A 19,242-nucleotide genomic window follows, 5' to 3' on the forward strand; every position below is an offset into this window, starting at 1 on the left:
AGACATACTTAAGTTTGAAATTAGTTAAATTTAAGATACAGTGAGTAACCTGGTGATCCTTCCCTAATCAGAGCAGCCCTTCATTGGACTGGCTTTGTGTAGAGCAAGGAGATTCCATGAGTGAGGGAGGCTTCCCAATGAGAAGGGAGGGTTTGAGAATGGAGTGGCCATGTGGCAAGGAATGCTGGGTACCACAGTAGCTGGGGCAGGAAATGGAGCACTGATCTCTAAAAGTGCAAGTAACAGAATTCTGCCAACAGCTGCCAACAGCTATGAGCTCTGTGGAGGACCCCATCACAGCCTGATGAAATCCTGAACATGCCTGGGCTTTTCACCTTGTGAACTGTGAGCAAATAAATTTTGAGCAAATAAAATTTGCTTTTATTTGTAAGCAAATAAAAATTTGCTTTTATTTGTGAGCAAGTAAAATTTGAAGCTACTCTGTGGTAAGTTGTTAGACGGAAACAGGAAACCAATACCAAGGCTTCATTGTGCAATTAATAAACACAAAACACTACACTAAAATGAACTTGTGAACTGTCATGTACACTGCTTGCATGAAATAACATCTTTGCTAAGAAGGATATTCTTTGAATCTGGTATCCTGGGGCTGAAAACTTAATTGCCTTTTAAAATTTATGTTAATCAGTTTCAAGAAAATACTATTATGCATATTAGTATAATATGTATGTTCACAGGTAACTAGTTAGCACTGTTAAAGGGCACTTTGAATGCACCCAATGCTTAGAACTTTGAGGAAAAATTTGAATATGCTCATTGAATTATGATGTTTAAATAATATATATTTTAATTTCTTTGGTTCTTGATGCTGAAGCTTATTGATGATTATTGCTGAGAATTTGAGATACATTTGTTTTTCATTTCTTAATTAAATTATTTTTGATACCAGGGATTGAACCTAGTGATAACAACCTCTGCTTGTAACTACACAAGATGGATTGGTTTGTTGCCACCTCATGGAGTCAATGATTCAAGAGGCAGAGTGATAGAGAAAGAAAGAGCATTATTAGGAACAAGCTGGCATTGTTAGAAGATGGTTGGCTTTTGCCTTCTACTTTCCCTAAGAGAGAGTCTTTTATATGATTTTTGAAGGGAAGACATGTAGGACCCAGACAGAAGGTGCCTCAATTTTTCAGTGTTTTGAAAAATAGCCTCTTCTGGAATGTGGGCTCCATATATCTTATCTCTTTCACATGTAATCTCTTTTATTTTGTTAACATTGCAGGCCAGTGGTTCTAAGGAAGATATAAACGTTAGCTGAAATGACTTGAATCTGATTTTTTTTGTGGTCAGTGTTTCTGGCAACTACTCTTCCAGGTGTGATTTTTTTCCCCCCATAATTTGAGATGAGGGATTGTTTGATGAGGGAGTTTTGTGCATCCCTAGCTAACTTTGGTGTGCAGTTACTCTATCAAAGATAGGCTTCTTGGGTTGTGGATGTGGCTCAAGCAGTAACATGCTCGCCTGGGTTCCATCCTCAGCACCACATAAAAAAATAAAATAAAATAAAGATGTTGTGTCCACGAAAACTGAAAAATGAATATTAAAAAATTCTCTCTCTCTCTTCTCTTTCTCTCTCTCTCAAAAAAAAAAGATAGGCTTCAGTGGGCAGGATATCTTTCCTAATGTTTGGTTTTCTATTTTTTATTTTATTATTTCATTGATGCTATTAAACTTTAATACAATCCGATTTGTCATTCTTTCATTGAACGCCTATTATCTTAGTGTCATTTGAACCAGGCATGGCTCTATATCCTGGGGATACAACTGTAATTAAAACAGCCCTAAGCCTATGTGTGGGCCTTACATTTTAGAGGTTTGTCCAGAGTGAGATGGAGCCACTGGAGCATTTTAAATGAAGAAATGGCACAACTTGACTCACATTTGCAGGATGGCTCACAGAGGTGGGAGAGTAGTCATGGGAGGTGAGTGAGGGCGCAGGGCCTGAGGAATGAGAGAGTCTGGAAAGCAGGGCTGTAGAAACAGGAGGTGAGGATGTGAAGCTGAGCAAAGAATTTTAAAGTTGTAGAATTCTCAGATTTCGGTATGTTTTATAGATTTTTAACAAATACCTAGCTATAGGGGGTGTGGGGAGGAAGCCAAATTCTGGGGATTCCCCACCTCCCGGGAACTTCACTTGCTCATCTCTCAACCTGAGTCAGGTTCTTCTGCCTGGTGACTCCTGACGTGCCCAAAGTTATTTTGTCACACTAGTGGTTTCTAGAGAAGCCAATCAGAGTCGTCGCCACGATTCCCGGTAACAAAAGCTGCATACACCCGCAGGAACTCGGATTCTCCCCGTCTATGGGGTGTGAGTCATGGAGTTCAGAACCCTGTTCTTGCTGCTTTGGGGGCCTCTAACCCTGACTCAAATCTGGGCGAGTGAGTACCGGGTCCCACGGGAAACAGCCTCTGTGGTTAGGATCTAGGGGACCGACCGCCCGGCGGGGTCGCAGATTCAGGGAAGCGGCATTTCTACCTTGTGAAGCCTGAACTTTTCCTCCATCTCGGACTCGTCCTGTCCTGACCTAATTTCCCGGTCCTTCTGCCCCCTTTTGGTCTCACGAGTCCCCGCGTCCCCTCTTCCCATCACCGGCCGATCAACCAGGGACCCCGGTCCGGAGGAGGTCGCACTGGGTCTTAGCTGCTCTCTGTCCTCAGGGTCCCACTCCCTGCGTTATTTCCACACCTCCGTGTTCCAAGCTGGCCGCGAAGAGGCTTTTTACACCTCGGTGGGCTATGTGGACGACACGCTGTTCCTGCGTTTCGACAGCGACGCCCTGAATCCGAGGGTGGAGCCGCGCGCGCAGTGGATGGAGTATGAGACACCAGCGTTTTGGGAAGCGCAAACCAAGATCGCCGAAGCCCACGAGCAGAAGTTGCGCTGGAACCTGCGCTCCACCCTCCGCTACCTCAACCAGAGCGAGGACGGTGAGTGACCCGGGACCGGGTGGCAGGGGACAAATGCCCCCACCTCTTTTGTAGGAGCTAAGGTCGACCGCGGTCTCAGAGACTGTGTCTGGTTTCCAGGCCACCAGACACCACTTGGCCTCTTGACTCAGACCCCGCGGGTATTCGCTGGGTTTCATTTTCCTTTTAGGCGGAAAAGGCCTTAGACCCACCCACCCTCCCACCCTGGCTGCTGGGTTGCGCTGGCAGAGTTAAGCACCAGATGTAAAAGCTGGAGTAAAGCCAGTCTGACTTCCGGGGCGGGGCCAGGCTCTCACACCTTCCAGTGGATTTCTGGCTGTGACCTTGGGCCAGATGGAAGCCTCCTTCGTGGATATGAGGAGTTTGCCTATGATGGTGCGGATTACATCTCCCTGAATGAGGACCTGCGCTCTTGGACCACGTGGGACAAGGCTGCTCAGATCACCCAGCGCAAATGGGAGGATTCAGGAGATGCAGAGCACTACAGGGCCTACCTGCAGGAGGAGTGCCTGGAGTGGCTCCGCAGATTCCTGGAGAAAGGGAAGGACAAGTTGCTGCACACAGGTACCAGGGGATGAGGGGAGCCCGACATAGTTTGGACAAAAATGGAATTGCTAACAGAATACCAGAGGGCCTTCCCTCCTCTCAAGACAATTAAGGCATCAAGTCTTTCTTGGAATGGGGAGGGAGAAGATCTCTGAACAAACTTAAGAGCACATTGCTTTGACCCTGACAGCAGCCTTGGGTACCACAAGGTGACTTTCTCAGGCCTTGTTCTCAGCTCCACATTCAAATTGTTTGAGGTGTGACTCCAGGTTTTGTGAGTCTCTGGGCCTCCATTCAGGTCAGAACCTGAAGTCCCTCTTAGAGATCTGGGGCATCTTTCCCTGGTCAGTCTGATTCTACAACTTTCCAAGGAAAAGGAGATTATCTCAGAAGCTTGAGTCCAGGCTGGTGCTTGGGTTTTGCTTTCCTTCCTCACTTCCATTGTCCTGTGTGTACTTAGTATGGTCACATGAGCACTGGTTCAGTGGCCATGGGAGGTAATGTAAAATGTCTTATTAAAAAATATTTTTAGTTGTAGATGGACACAATACTTTTATTTTATTTATTTATTTTTTATGTGGTGCTGAGGATCGAACCTAGTGCATCCCATGTGTTAGGCAAGCACTCTACCAGTGAGCTACAGCCCCAGCCCCAACATGTCTTATTTTTCTAATTCTTCCCTTCAGAGTCTCCAAAGACACATGTGACCTATCACTTCAGTCCTGAAGGAGATGTCACCCTGAGGTGCTGGGCCTTGGGCTTCTACCCTAAGGAGATCACCCTGACCTGGCAGAGGGATGGAGAGGACCAGATTCAGAACATGGAGCTTGTGGAGACCAGGCCTGCAGGGGATGGAACCTTTCAGAAGTGGGCAGCTGTGGTGGTGCCTGCTGGGGAAGAGCAGAGATACACATGCCATGTGCAACATGAGGGGCTGCCTGAGCCCCGCACTGTGAGATGGGGTAAGGAGGGGTTGAGGGCACAGAGCCTGTTGGCAGGAAAAGCAGGAGCCCTTCTGAAAATCCTCAGTAGGGTCAGGGCTGAGAGCTAGGGGTCAGGGTCCCTCACCTACCTTCCTTCCCTTCCCAGAGTCACCTGCACTGTCCATCATCCCTGTCATGGGAATTGTTGCTGGCCTGGTTCTTTTTGTAGTTGTGGTCACTGGAGCTGCGGTGGCTGTTATGAGGTGGTGGCGGAATGCAGGTAGGGAAGTCAAGGGTTCTGGGTGTACCTGGTCTAGGCCCCTGGTAGAAGTGAGCTCTGCCTCATTAATGGGAAGCACCATCCATACACACTTGCTGATACTCACTCTATTGTAAAGCACAAGGAAAATAAAGGACAAAATGATCACCATTATGATTGTCATGATGGGGACCTGATCCCAGCATTCAGAGGGCAAAGGGGTAGGTAGGTCCCTGCTGGATACAGACCTCCAGGAGAGTGATTGGTTAAGTGCCTGGGCATCTCCTATCCTCATGCCTCTTGATCCTTTCTAAGGTTTCCAATTACAGTTCAGGAACCTTCCCTGGGATCCAGGCCTAGGGGATTCCTCAAGCCCTCATAGCTCTGCCTCCTCCCTGGCACACACAGGTTGTTTTCTTCTCATAGGTAGAAAAGAAGAGAGCTATTCCATAACTGTTCAGAGAGTGTTGTCCCTGAGACCCTTGGAATAGTGTAGATGGGAAAACAAGGAGGGTCCCTCATCTGCCCCATAATTTATTCATTCTTCACATACCTTTTGGATTTTGACTCTGTCTTGTTGTTTTTCTGACCCAGGCAATGACAGTGCCCATCACTCCAATACTTTTCTAGCCCCATAAAGGTGAGACTCTGGAGGGCTTAAAATGGTAGAAGGTGTGATAGAGGGGAATGGAGAAGGTTGTGGGAATTCTCTTGGATCTTTGGGTGAGTTCTGGGTTCTTCAGAATGTTGTCCCTTTGAGCAACTGCCCTGATTTTGTTCATGACGCTTTTCTTCTGTAGCAGAGACAGCTGCCTTGTGTGGGACTGAGCAACACAAGATTTGTTCAAGCATTTGTGACTAGAAGAACTCTGGAGTCCCTTTCTGTCATGGGTTATTAAGCCATCCACATTCCTATTGGCATAATGTGCAGAAGTGAGACCAGTGCACAGGACCCCTGTCCTGCACCATCCCTTGCCCACTCACCTTTCCTGTTCTAGCAGAGGTGATGCTGGGATGACTCCATCCCTCTCTCAACATCACTGTGCACTGAGCCACAACTTCTTACTTCCATCCTGAATATAAGAATCAGAATATAAATATTTTTCAAAATCTTGACCCAGTGGATTGATTGGTTAATAAACAGAGAAAATTCCAAATTAGAGAGAGAAAATAAATGGAAACACTGAGAACCTTCTAGAACCTGTTTTCATTGTCCTGAGTCAGCTACAGCTGAAGACAGAAGAAGGCTGTGAGGAACCCAGTGTGGACAGGGCTGTGTCCAGTTAGTGCTCAGGCCATGCTGGGCTTTCATGTGGTCCCTCTTTAGCTTGGTCATCTTCTGTATTCCCTTGTCCTTGTCACTCGGGAGAACCTTGCCCACCAGGACTTGTGATCACTGGGACACAGACATCACCAGAGCCTTTTGCTGTCAGTCAGACCCTAGGCATCAATGGCTTCCTGTGGCCAGATCAGGCTGTCCCCCTTCATCCTTTGTATTTCCTGTCCCTTAGTTTCTATGGAGGATTATGTATATGCTTGTTCTCCCTCCTCCTGAGGTAGCTGGCTTGATGAGGGGTGCCGTAGCCCTTTGAAGACTCCATGACAGTGGCAGCTACATGGAGACACCTTGCAGGCTGGGGCCAGGTTCCTCAGGAGGCTGCACGTGCTCTGAACTAGTGTCTGACATGTGGCACTGTTTCCCCCACAGCCAGGATTCATGGGTCCAGGAATCAAGAAATGGGAATGGGTGTGGCAACTCTTACTATGGCCCCCAGTGACTCACTAGCAATGTATGGGCTTCCTCTCCCCATGACCTTATGCCCTGCTGGCCTGGAGATCTTAGTTTCATAGAAGAAATGCTTCCATCAAGAGACAACAATGAGTTCACTGAATTGGAAAGGACAACTGTCACTGGCCATGTTGGGCTCTTCTTGCTTTGAGTCAAGAACCCAAGAGTGGAGTTAGCTGGTGGGCCTGAGTGATGGATCCTGGCAGCCAGGGGGACATGGGACAACTGCTCCCCAGGGAGGGAAGGAAGGGAATGTCTGGAATACAGGATTCCCTTAGGGTGCCTCTTAGTGTTACATCCCCTGAGATTAATGTCCATGGGAAACTACATCAGCCCAACCCAGGCAGGACTAAGAGTGGCCAGGACCCTTCAGGAATGAAGGTTGGCATCACCACAGCAGGAGAAATGCCACAGGCAGCTGAACTACTTGCTGAATTGAAGGGAATACGGAATGGGAGGTGGAAGAAGATAATTATGAGTACCAGCAGCAACACATGACCATTTTCAGAGGAGAGGACTGTAATTTTCATTTGCATATCTTCTTTATTTTATTATGAATATGTTTGTGGTATGTATTTATTAATCAAATATACTTATTTTCTTGAATCTCACCCTTTTATATGTAACATAAATAATTTTTACTGTTTATCATAGTATTAAGCATTGTTAAGTGTATGTCTTAGTGTTTTGCATTTTGGGATGTCTATCAAGGGGAGGAGGAGAGGACATCATGGGTGTAGTTCAGTTGTAAGCAGAGAGTCTTATCATATTAGGTGGAAGTATAACTTGTTATTCTCTTTATTTAGATGTATATTGTGATTTAGGGAGATGCTTCTGTGTGCCAAATTGATGACGGGGGAACTGGTGATAGTTAATTTATTTGTCAAATTGGTTAGGGCCACGATACTCAGTTATTTGTCAAACATGTCTGGATGTTGTAAAGGCATTTTGAGATGAAATCCACATTTAAGTCAGTAGTCTTTGAGTAAAGCAGGACACCCTTCAAAATGTGGTTGGGCTTCAGTTAATCAATAGAAGACCTTAAGAAAAAGATTGGCCTCCCCCAAAGAAGATGTATTTTCTCATCATTGTTTTTGGACTGAAGTGTAACATCAGCTCTTCCTGAGCTTCCATCCTGCTAGTCTACCTTGAATATTTTCAAGTCATTGCCTCCAAAATTGCATATGACAATTTCTTAAAGGATCTCCTTAAACAGATAGACAGAAATACATGTAGATACACAACTTGTTAGTTGTGATTCTCTGTAGAACCCTGACTACTACAAGCACAGTTTCCAATGTTCTAACTACTAGAAATGAGTGATAAAGAAAAGAAAAGGCAATTTCACAGTTATGGTTTGGATCTGAAACCGTGTACTGGAAACGTGATATCCAATATAGTAATGTTCAGAGGTGAAATGATTAAATTACGAAATGATTAAATTATTAAATTATTACATAACCTCAACAGTGGATAAATCCATTGGGTGAATTAATAATTTGAATGAATCACTGGGTAGTGCTTGACTAGAGAAAGTAGGCCAGTGGTGGTGTGCCCTTGGGGATTACATTTTGTCCCTGGCTCCTCACTCTCTGCTTTCTGGCTGCCACAAGGGGAGAAGTTTTCCTTTGTCATATTCTTCCTTGTGATGTTTCTGCCCTGGAGCCATGCACTCAACCACTGAAACTTCAGTTTTGGTGTTGCTTTGGGAGATTTCATTGAAAAAAAGTCAGCTACCTTCCAGCTGTTAGACCCTTTGTAAACTATGGACAGATGACATCCAAGCAGAATCTGTTTTTGCCTGAGCGATAATGTTGTGGTTTCAATGGGATATAGATTTCTAGTCCACCCAGAAACCAGGAAAACTGGAATTAAATGTAGCAATATCTTCTCAGCAAGCAATCTGAAGAAATTTTATTTGCCTATGTACTGGGAATGATTTTATTAGTTCTTTCTTTTTTTTAAAAACATTTATTCTTTAGTTGTAGGTGGACACAATATCCTTATTTAATTTTTATATGGTGCTGAGGATCAAACTCAGAGCCTCACTCATGCTAAGTGAGTGCTTTTCCTCTGAGCCACAATCCCAGCCCTTATTTAGTATTTTCTTGTATGGCCTTGTGGCCTAATACAAATAAACCGTCTTTCCAGGGAAGGATGATGTGCTCAAGGCTTGGAATATTTTATTGTAAGATATTCCTTTATTATTATTATTTTAACATTTGCAATATACATACTTGTTTACAAAATATCTCTGATGGCTTTATGTATATATGTATCTATTATTTTTGACTGGCAAAATAAAAACTTTAACAAACACTAAAATAAATCTGTTGCTGTGTACCATATGATAGATGAGAGAATGAAGAGTTGAAACAAAACCTTCTAACAATCTTCTCTGTATAGCAGGACTATTCAACCCATTTTCTACCAAATTACATCAAAACTATCATTTACCCAATTTTTCACTAATCTTCATGCTAGGGGTTCTTTTTTTCCCCAACAATATAAATAATTAATTTAAATATAAATGATACAGATGTTGTAATGAAAAGTAATAATTTTTAACCTGGTAAAAGCAAACAATAACTATATGCTTTATACATATGTCATCCTTTAAATATTGATACACCAATAGGTTAAAAGCACAAGAAATCTGAAGTAGAGCTATTAATATAAAATAAATGTCAAGAAAAAGTATTTTCAGAGATAAAGGGGGACATTTCATAATCATAATAAGGTGACTTCTTCAAGAAAGTATAACAATCCTAAACATGTATGTACCTAATAACAAAATTCCAAAACACATGAAGTAGAAATTAATAAAACTATAAAGACAAATCCACAATCATATTTGGAGGTTTTAAGCCCCCTCACTTTGCTGGAAGGAATAATAATATAGAAGGCTTAACAACATTATCAGCTACCTTGACCTATTTGTTACTTATAGAGAACCACACACACAAAAATGACAAGTAGAAAATTAATAGGGATAGACTATATTCTGTCATAAAATAAATTTTGAGAAATTTAAAAAATTTGAAATCATGATTGTATTATTCACCATTAAAGTGAATTCTCAATAAAAAATGTTCCTTTTCAATAAGTTGCAACATCATTGAGAGTGGTGTATGGTAGGCGATGACATAGACCCAGGACTTCAGTGCAATCACAATATTCCTTTAAATGATAACTATCTTTGTTTTTCTTAGGAAGTTTCAAATTTACTTGTTAAGCATGCCAATTTTTATACTCAAGTGTCATCTTAAAAAATACACACAGATTGCTTTTCAGTTAGAAAACTGTGAATTGTCCCACTATTGTCATGTATTTAAAAAATAATAAAATCAATTAAAAAAGAAAACTGTGAATTGTCTAAAGTGTTTACTTCAGTCTATCATTATGACAATTTTGGTAGTCAGAAATTGTTAGCTTGCATCCAGAAACTAATGTTTTTTTTTTTTTTTTTTTTTTTAAACTGGCTATTTGGTTGGCTTCCTATAATGAATTAAATGTCCTTCACAATGTTTTTTTTTTAAATTTTTTATTGTTGGTTGTTCAAAACATTACAAATTTCTTGATATCCTTCACAATGTTTTTGAATGAAATATGGTAGAGGCTATTTGGACACCAGTATAATTCTAAAACAAAAACCCCATTAGGATGTGCTTCTAATGTTTTATAAAGTAATTCTATACAGTGGTGGCTTTATTCCAACGTGAATAATTCTTGCTAACAATTCTTGCAGTAAACTTTGTTGCTTTGTTATCTTTCATGGAAAAAAATTAATCAGGAATTGTTCACAAATTGTAGTTTGAAAATGCCAGTTTAAGGAGATGAGATCAAGTAAATACCTGGGTGCTAACCACAGGCACAAGAAACAGAAACTATGAAGTCTCCTGAGCTGCTGCCTTGTCTCATCCCCCAAATAGAAACTCCATCCTGAATCTTGGGTTAACTGTTCCTTTCCATTTCTTTAAAGAATTTTACAATAATTGTATCATCCCCAATTAAATGTTAATTCATTCTGCCTGTTTATAACCTTCCTGCTGCATGTGTGTTTCTGTGATGCACATAACATGTAGAAGCCTTATCCCTCCTGTGCAAGGCTGTCCTTCATTTACTTTAATGCAGAAGTTTTACTTTTGATGATTATACCACCATGTGGTACTTTCCTGTGGATGTAAAAGTGGTTGATTCCACTCTGCCATAAACATTAGTGCACATGTCTCCTGTACACACAGGCAAGAAAGATCTCAAGCATAAAATCAGGAATAGGGGGCTGGGGTGTTGCTCAGTGGTAGAGCATTCAACTAGCATGTGTGAGGCACTGGGTACAATCCTCAGCACCACATAAAAATAAATAAATAAAATAAAATAAAGTCATTGTGTCCATCTACAATTAAATAAGAATATTTTTAAAAAAGATAAATAATAGGATTGTACCATTCAAAAGCATATTTTATTCAACCTAACTAAATAATGCTAATTTCCAAGGTGCTTGCAGCAGAGCTATGGAAAGCCTACCTAGAGGGCAAGTGCGTGGAGTTGCTCCAGAGACGCTTGGAGAATGGGAAGGAGACACTGTGACGCAAAGGTAAGAGCTGCCACAAGGCAATTTCCCCATCTGTGGGGTGGGGCGTCTCCTCAGAGGGGAGGAAAATGAGATCCTAGTAGAATACTGTCTTTATCAACAGGGGGGAAGTAGAGTGCTCCTGGGTTTTCAGATCCAGTAGCAGAGAATGACTCACCTCAGGGCCCACTTTTTCTTCTCTCAGGACAATTGGGAATCTGTGACTGTGAAAAAGAGGGTAGATCCCTGAAATAACTGATCAGCGGTTCCCTTTGATTCTGGGAACAGATTGTGAATCATGACCTCTCTCAGGCCTTGTTCTCTGTGCTACACCCAATGTCTTTGGAGATCTGATTGCAGTGATTCTGAGTCTTTCAGCCTCTTCCACCCAGTCAGGACCCTTTACAATCCCTCAAATACCTGGAGCTTCCTGCCCTGATTCTACAACTTTCTAAGAAATAGATTATTCCTTTTGCCTGTGTGTAGGCTAGCATGTGGGGGTTTGTTGTTGTGGTTTTTTTGTATTTGGCTTATATCTTTTACTATTCAAAACACAGTATATTCCAGCAAAGAGTTAGTATAAGAACTGTTTTATCAAATCAATTTAGTAATACTCCAATTTTCAATGGCTTCTTCAGAAGTCTATTGTTGCAGTTAACACACAGGCAAAGCAATTATAACGTGGGGTCCCAAAATATTGTGGTTTAGACTGTGGCTTATTTAAGTCTCACATGGGAATTCAGTTCAACTCCACACAGTTATTTAAGGATATAGCTTCTTCCATTTTGTGGTTCTTTATCTTCATCTGCATGGTCAAGTTGAAACTCAGGCACAGTAGCATGGGAAGTAGTAGCACTTACAAGTAGTTTATCCTCGTAAGTTATGAAATGTTAAGTTGATACTTCACTTCTGTTCGTGTTCAGTTGGTGGTAACAGTCATGTGGCTACATGTAGCTTCAAGTGGTGGTCAGGATATACAGATTTAGCAGAGCAGGTATTGTTTAGTGTTGGGGTTTGGCATTCCCCTATACCAGTTGTCCTATTCATTCTCAGGTTGGACACTTGAGTGATGCTGGAGTGACCCACAGAGAATTCAGAGTACCTAAAATTTGTCATTCTTCTTCCCAGGCCCCCAAAGACACATGTAACTCACACCCTAGCCCTGAAGGAGCTGTCACCCTGAAGTGCTGGGCCCTGGGTTTCTGCCCTAAGGATATCACTCTGATCTGGCAGTGGTATGAGGAGGATCAGACCCAGGACATGGAGCCTGTAGAGACCAGGCCTGCAGGAGATGGAAGCTTCCAGAAATGGGCAGCTGTGGTGGTGCCTTCAGGAGGGGAGCAGAAATCACATACCTTGTGCAGCATGAGGGGTTGCCCGAACCCCTCCCCTGAGATGGGGTCAGGAGGGGATGAGGGCACGGAGCTTATTTTCATGAAAAGCAGGAGCCATTCTGGAGCCTCTTCGTAGGTCAGGGCTGAAAGCTGGGGGTCAGAGCTCCTCACCTTCCCCTCTGTTGGCTTCACAGAGCCACCTCCTCAGCCCTCTGTCTCCATCAAGGGAATCATTGTTGGCCTGGTTCTGGTTCTTCTCAGAGCTGTGGACATTGGAGTTGTGGTGGTTGTTGTGATGAAGTGGAGGAAGAAGCAGGTAGAGGAGGATCTGGGTCTGAATTTTCTTATTTCAGGCCCCGGGTAGAAGTGTGTCCTGCCTCATTAATAGAAAGTACAACCCACACATACATGTTTATACAGCCTGGGGCTGTTTGCTGACATCCTATCATAAAGCACATGAAAAATAAAAGACAGATTTTGCACCCTGATGATCTTTGTGATGGGGACCTGATTCCCAGCAGTCAGAGGTCAGAAGGGAAGGTCCCTGCTGAGGGCAAACCTCTGGGAGAGCAGATGGCTCAGTACCTCTAATCTCCTTTCCCCATGCCTCCTGGTCATTTCCTGGGTCTGAAATCATGTTCTGGCAACATCCTTTGAGTGTTAGTACTAGGGGCTTCCTAAAGGGCCTTCATGGCCCTCCTCCTTGCTGACCTCTCACAGGTAGAAAAGAAGGGAGGAGCTACACTCGGGCTCCATATAAGTATGGCGAAAGGGATGATCCTTAGGATTGCATAGGCAGAAGTCCATGGGGAATATCACCCATCCCATAATTCTTCCTTCAGCCAGTTCTCTTTTGCCCTCTGAATATATCTAGTTGTTTTTCTGTTCCAGGGAGGGACAGTTTCCAGGGCTCTGATGCGTCTCTCACGGCATAAAGGTGAGACTCTGCAGGGCCTGATGTTGGAGAGGGGATGGGACAGAGAAGACCAAACTGGGTTCCAGGACTTTCTGAATTTGACCCTTTTGAGTGAGTGAAGCTTTGTTCAGCTGTTGCCACTAATAGCGCTTGACCTGAATTTGTTCTTGATTATTTTGTTCTGTAGTCTGAGACAGCTGCTTTGTTTGGGACTGAAAGAAGATTTGTTCAAGCCTCCTCTTTGTGGCTCTAAGAACTCCTGGATTCTCTTCCTGCAAAGTGTCTAAATGTGTCTGTGTCCTTGTTGGCATAATGTGAGAAGGTGGGGAGACCAGAGCAACCCTACCCACCAGGACCCCATCCCAATACTGACCTATGTTCTTTTCCACAGTCAACTTTCCTGTTCCAACAAAGGTATGACTTAGAGGACTCCATCACCGACTCAAGTACACTGATCTTCAAGTTTTTATTTCTGTACAGAAAATAAGAATCTAAATATAAAATTGATTTTTAAACAGTTGGAGTTATTTGAAATGAGGGGTTGATTGCTTAATGAAAGAAAAAGATGCCTGAAATTTGAGGAAGGAAATAAATTAGAGCACTGAGAACCATCCACAGTCTGTTTTTGCTGTGCTGAGTCTGTTGCAGATGGGGACAGAAGACTGTGAGGAGCAGAGAGTGATTGGGACTGTGCCCAGTCAGTGCTCAGTCCATGCTGGACTTTGGTCATCGTCCCTGCTCCTTTCTCTTTGCCCCTCTGGTAAAACTTCTACAATCTGTGATCACAGGGATACAGGAATTGCCAGGACCATGGGTAGCAAGGGCTTTCTGTGGCCAGGTTGTTGGGTAGGGGCTCAGAACTAGGAAACAGATTCAGTGTCCCAACAGGTGGAAGAAGATGCAAGAAGCAGTTAGGATAGTAGACATGCTTTATTCAGAGGTGACAACAGCCTCTAGCTTCAGCTTTAGCCCCCAGCCAGTTCCATTTTACCCCCGTTAGTTTAGCCCTGGTTAGTTCCATTTAGCCCCCAAGTCTTTTCCTTTGGCTCTTTTTATATGCAGGCCAACAAAAGAAGGCACACTGCCAACAAGTCACATAAGTGGGTGTGTGCTCACAAGCAGAATGTGTATGACTTTGAGTATATATGTTGAATCAGAGTGTTTCTGACTTTGGTTACACTGACCATAGCATAGATGATTCATGGTTTTGGTCGCACACTAAAAGCACGACATAGCTTGCCAGAAGCCTAGGTGAGTGAGCCTAATTATGGCCATTTGGGGCCTGCTCCAACACCAGGCCAGCCTAAGTTCAGCCCCTGGTGTGGTCTTCAGCCCATGACTTTTGTGTTTATTTCTTGCTTCTCATAGAGGATTATGTCTGTTCTTGTTCTTGGGTATGATGCTGGTCTCCTTGTTCTCTAGTGTCCTTCATTTTTGATAGCAGCAAGAGGAGTTTTTCCTGTCATTGTTCTCATAAGGCCCCTGCAAACAGGAGTCTCTGTGGTATCAAGAGATGAGTTTTCACAGTATGATCTTCTGCCCTCCTTACAAGGTTGCTTCCTTGTTTGTGTTCTTTCCTTCTTTCCCTGAATATTTAAAAATTGAATTATAGAGTCTAGGATTAGTCAAGGGGAGAGATCCTGTTGTTTCTCTTTTTAGGTAAATTCCTTTTGAAATTCTTTTTCTGCTCTCCTGGCCTACCCCTCTCCATGCCTTTAGCTCTAGTAATCCTAGTGCTGGCTCCTGTCTAAACTGAAGTGTTTATAGGACAGAGTATAATTCATATTTATATATATTTTGGAAAATAGATCCAAATGTCAAGGACTTTTCTTTGCTGAAGGTGTAAGTGTGAGCATGCACTGTGTAGAGCAGGAGCAGGAGGGCTGTTTTGGGAGGGAGTGTAAGAGGGAGGGCAGCGGTTGTGAGAAAATCCCAGGCATCCCCAATGTCAGTGTAAGGACAGTTTTGCTGCAGCTGCCATGGGGAGTCTGAGACTGAGACTCCTTCAATAAAGATAGAGGGAGGTGCTCTACAGGAATCATTTATTCAATTGACACTTATTGTGTGTCAGATATGTGACAGTATTTTTTGCATCTGTGAATCTCATTAGAGGAGAAACAAAAAATGCTGGCCTCGTGGAGCATGGTCCTAGTGGGAAGAGGCTGAGGATACACTGTGCAGAGACAAGAGAAAAACTTGAAAGCAAATGAGAAAAAACTCACCACACACAAGGGGTTCCCATTAAGATTAATAACCAGTTTCTCATCAGCAACCATTGAAGTAGAAGGCAATGGGATGACATATGGAACGGGCTGAAAGACTAAAACTGTCAACCACAAACTCTCTTTCCTGGTAGACTGTCCTTCAAAAATGAAGATACAATTATTAGTTTAGATGAGGCTAAGGACATGTGTTCCCTTGTTTTCCCTGTGCAGCTACACTGATTAAGATTCCTTGGTTCCTTTCATGTTTGTTTTGGTTATGGGGATTGAACCCAGGGGGACTTAAACACTGAGCCATATTCCCAGCCATTTTTTAAATATTTTATTTAGAGGTAGCATCTCGCTCGCTATGTTGCTGAGGCTGGCTGAATTCACGATCTTCCTGCCTCAGCCTCCCGAGTTGCTGGGATTATAGGCGTGCACCGTTATACTTGGCTCTTTTCATACTTTTCATTATTACTTTTTTGATTTGTTTTTTTAGGGTGAATGCCAGACCTTATTTATTGGATTCCCAGAGTCAGGCCTCTGGCCTGGGACTCGGATAATAATTTAGGTGAGATGAGCCAGGAGAGAGCATGCTCTTTGAACATTAGCCACTTACAGCCGGTCAGACCTGAAAGAAGAGGGCATGAAATAGGTATTTAGGATAAAGAGAGAGACTTAAAGACCCACAAGTCCTTGAGATGGGAAAGCACATTTGTAAATATTGAGTAATATGCCCTTTGGCACATGCCCTTGTAAAATGAGGGAAATGCCCAAAGGAAAACCTGGCAGGAAATTGTGTAGCTCCACCCTGTCTCCACCAATTGTCCAGCCCCCAGCACTGGCCCTTTATAAGTATTAACATCCCACACCAGTGGGTGACTGTCTCTCCTTCTGCAGATTGCCCCCATTCTCCCTTGAATGTGTATCTACTTTCCTAAATAAACCTCTGTCTATGCCTTTGACAGGCATGTGCTGAAATTGTTTTCCATCACGTATGCCAAGGATCCTGTTGGTCTTAAAGTCCAGTTCTCTCTTCTCTCTGGGAACTCCATGAACCCTTCTTCTGTGACACCTCTTCTTCCAGTGAGAGGCAGAAAAGGAGTTACCCATGAAGCTGCTGAAATTACATTCATTATAGGGTCTCTCCCTTCCTTTCTACTGTGGGATGACATTGGCTGCTTTATATCATCATTTACTGAAGCAGAGAAACAAACTTCTGGATTCTGGCCCCTGAAGTCTGACCCCTGATAAATTCTCCCTGACAGTGCATGGCAGGCTTGTCCTTCCTTTTCCTTGTTGGGGGCTCTTTCCTGAACCCCTCTGGGCTTTTCCCATTTGTCTGAAAGGGAAGTTAGGATTCTTCTGTGGTGCCAAGTAGACCTAAGGTACACAGAGAAACCGGGTTGGTTTTGGGAGATCTCAGTTATGACTTGCATAGGAATGGAGAGTGGGAGGATTTTGTTGAAATATATATGTATATATATATATATATATATTAGTACCAGGAATCGAACCCAGCCATTTAACCACTGAGCCACATCCCTAGCCTTTTAAAATTACTTTCTTTTTTTTTTTTTTTTTTAAAGTTTTGAGACAGGGTCTCCTTAAATTGCTTAGGGCTTCACTAAGTTGCTGAGGCTGGCCTTGAATTTGCAATCCTCCTGCCTCAGATTCCTGAGCCATTAGGATTACAGGCATTATAGGTGTGCTGGATTTTTGTACAGTATGGCCTATTTATCTGAATGTGCATGCTAGTTTAATGTAATTGTTTTATGTGTTTATTTATCTGTTAGTGTGTGTTTATGTAGACTGACTTGATAAAGGAAAAAAAAAATATGATGGCTGGCAATGACGATCCCTACTGGAAATTTGTTCGACTTACAATTCTTGGTTTATTCTGAGCTGGTTAATTTGAATATTTTTTTGTTTCATAAACTTTGTCAGAACATTGTTGGATAACATATTTTGTCTTTTTTCCTCACAATCCATTATGTAAATTTGCCTTTTTGCTTTATGTCTCTTTCTCCTAATCATTGCAAACTTGCACATTTTAGTTCAAAACCACTTACTCTGAAGGTTGCAATTTTGGGAGAAAGGAGACCTCTGTTAAAATGGGAAACAAATTCAAGGGGGGAGAGTGTTTGGAGGAAAAAAAAATCTGGTACTCCAGGTGGTTTTATGTTTGATGATTGCAATGCCTCAAATTGCAAGTATTAAAAAATATGGAACATTTAATATCTTAAACTGGTTTTCTTATGGGCTGGTCTAGAGTCCTTAGGCAGTAAGATAAAAGCAAAATATATATATATATATATAAATTCTGATACAATGGGACATATTTTAAAATTTAAGCAAACTCTTTCTCAAAAGACTAAAACCTGTGATAAATTAAAGCAGGAAGAAAAAGTGTTGGAAAGCTTACAGCAGGCTTTCTCATGTTAGATGGGCCTAGAAAGTGCCCCTTGCCTTTCTCTTGGAAGGGCTATATCTGACTAGAAAATAGGTTAGGTCAGAAGGACTTATCAACTAGATCTCCAGTATATGATTTTTTAAATCCTTTACAAAAAATGCTGTGTGCTATTGATCAGCTCTTCAAATAGGGAAAAATGTTATCTTAAGCCTGCATAACAAGCCTCACCTTTAAAATTTTCGCTTCCACTGGACATTTGCCTTTACCCTTCTCAATGATGTTTAGATTAAATTCTGTGTCTTTGGGATGTAAATATTCCACTTTGTTTCAACCAAGTTATATCTTTGGAAGTGCAGGTTTAAAGTTAGGAATTGTTTATGACTATGGTAATTGTATCAACAGACTGATTTGAAAAAATGACAAATGATGATTCTAAATGAAATTTTTATTTTCTGTCATTTTTATGTATGTTTGTGTACATGTAATTGTGTCTACATGGTACCAAATTGGCTGATAAATAAATGAGTACTCATAAATTTTTAAAAGACACAAATCCAATGACTTATTTGTTCACATGACTTAGATAAACATTTTTTTAAAAAATACTTTTTAATTGTCAAGGGATCTTTTTATTTTATTTATTTACTTTTACTTATGTGGTGCTGAGGTTCGAACCCAAGACCTCATGAATGCCAGGCAAGTGCTCTACCACTGAGCCACAGCTCCAGCCCACTTAAATAAATCTTAGATAAATGAGTTAATTTAAATTTTTGGTAAGACATCTTTAAAATTATTCAATGCACTTTTTTTTTGTCTAGGTTACTAAACATTTGGGATGATATTTATGTTTAAAGTAGGGACTGGGGTTATGGCTCAGTGGTAGAGTGTTTGCTTCGCACATGCAAGGCTCTGGGTTTGACCTTCAGCTCCACATAATAAATAAATAAATAAATAAATAATAAAGAAAGAAAGAAAGAAAAATGTTTAAAATATACTGTCTATTGCTTTTAGGGTTTTTATGGGGTGGGACAGGAAAAATATCTTAAAATATTAACTCTGCTTGTCTGATATTTTGGTTTTTAGGTTAATATAAAAGAGCTGTTAAAAATTTGGGTTAATTAGATTTTATATAAATGGGATAAACATGTATAAACATATTTGTTAGAAGAAAACATCTGTGTCATTTGTAAGTTAAAATACCGAAAAATCAATTGCTAAATATAAATACAAGCACTCTTGGTCTCTTAAATTCCATAAGAAAAAATGAATATTTGGTCTATTAAATGTGTTTTTATAAATTGTTGGTATATTAAAAAATCAAAAAATTTTCCAC

General features: G+C 41.8%; 1 protein-coding gene across 8 annotated transcripts; it reads left to right on the plus strand.

Moving 5' to 3' along the window:
- Window positions 1-2,247: 2,247 nt before the first annotated feature.
- LOC124109504 (saoe class I histocompatibility antigen, A alpha chain) lies at window positions 2,248-13,809 on the plus strand. Of its 8 annotated transcripts, none has more exons than XM_058586654.1 (7): window positions 2,248-2,403; window positions 2,683-2,952; window positions 3,241-3,516; window positions 4,185-4,460; window positions 10,967-11,066; window positions 13,268-13,313; window positions 13,480-13,809. In XM_058586654.1, exons 1-6 carry the CDS (start codon window positions 2,340-2,342, stop codon window positions 13,290-13,292), a joined length of 1,011 nt encoding a protein of 336 aa, XP_058442637.1. In that variant the 5' UTR covers window positions 2,248-2,339; the 3' UTR covers window positions 13,293-13,313; window positions 13,480-13,809. The 8 variants fall into 8 exon arrangements, 7 of the variants coding, with proteins under 7 accessions (XP_058442637.1, XP_058442638.1, XP_046324128.1 ...); XM_058586655.1 differs by having other exon boundaries at window positions 13,684-13,809; XM_046468173.2 differs by lacking the exons at window positions 10,967-11,066; window positions 13,268-13,313; window positions 13,480-13,809 and adding exons at window positions 4,588-4,701; window positions 5,275-5,320; window positions 5,481-5,870 and having other exon boundaries at window positions 2,249-2,403.
- The last annotated feature ends 5,433 nt before the right edge of the window (window positions 13,810-19,242 follow it).

The sequence above is a fragment of the Marmota monax genome, unplaced genomic scaffold (assembly GCF_021218885.2).
Source record: "Marmota monax isolate L192 unplaced genomic scaffold, Marmota_monax_Labrador192_F-V1.1 WCK01_AAM20220418_F8-fsc01730, whole genome shotgun sequence".
Lineage (NCBI taxonomy): Eukaryota > Metazoa > Chordata > Mammalia > Rodentia > Sciuridae > Marmota > Marmota monax.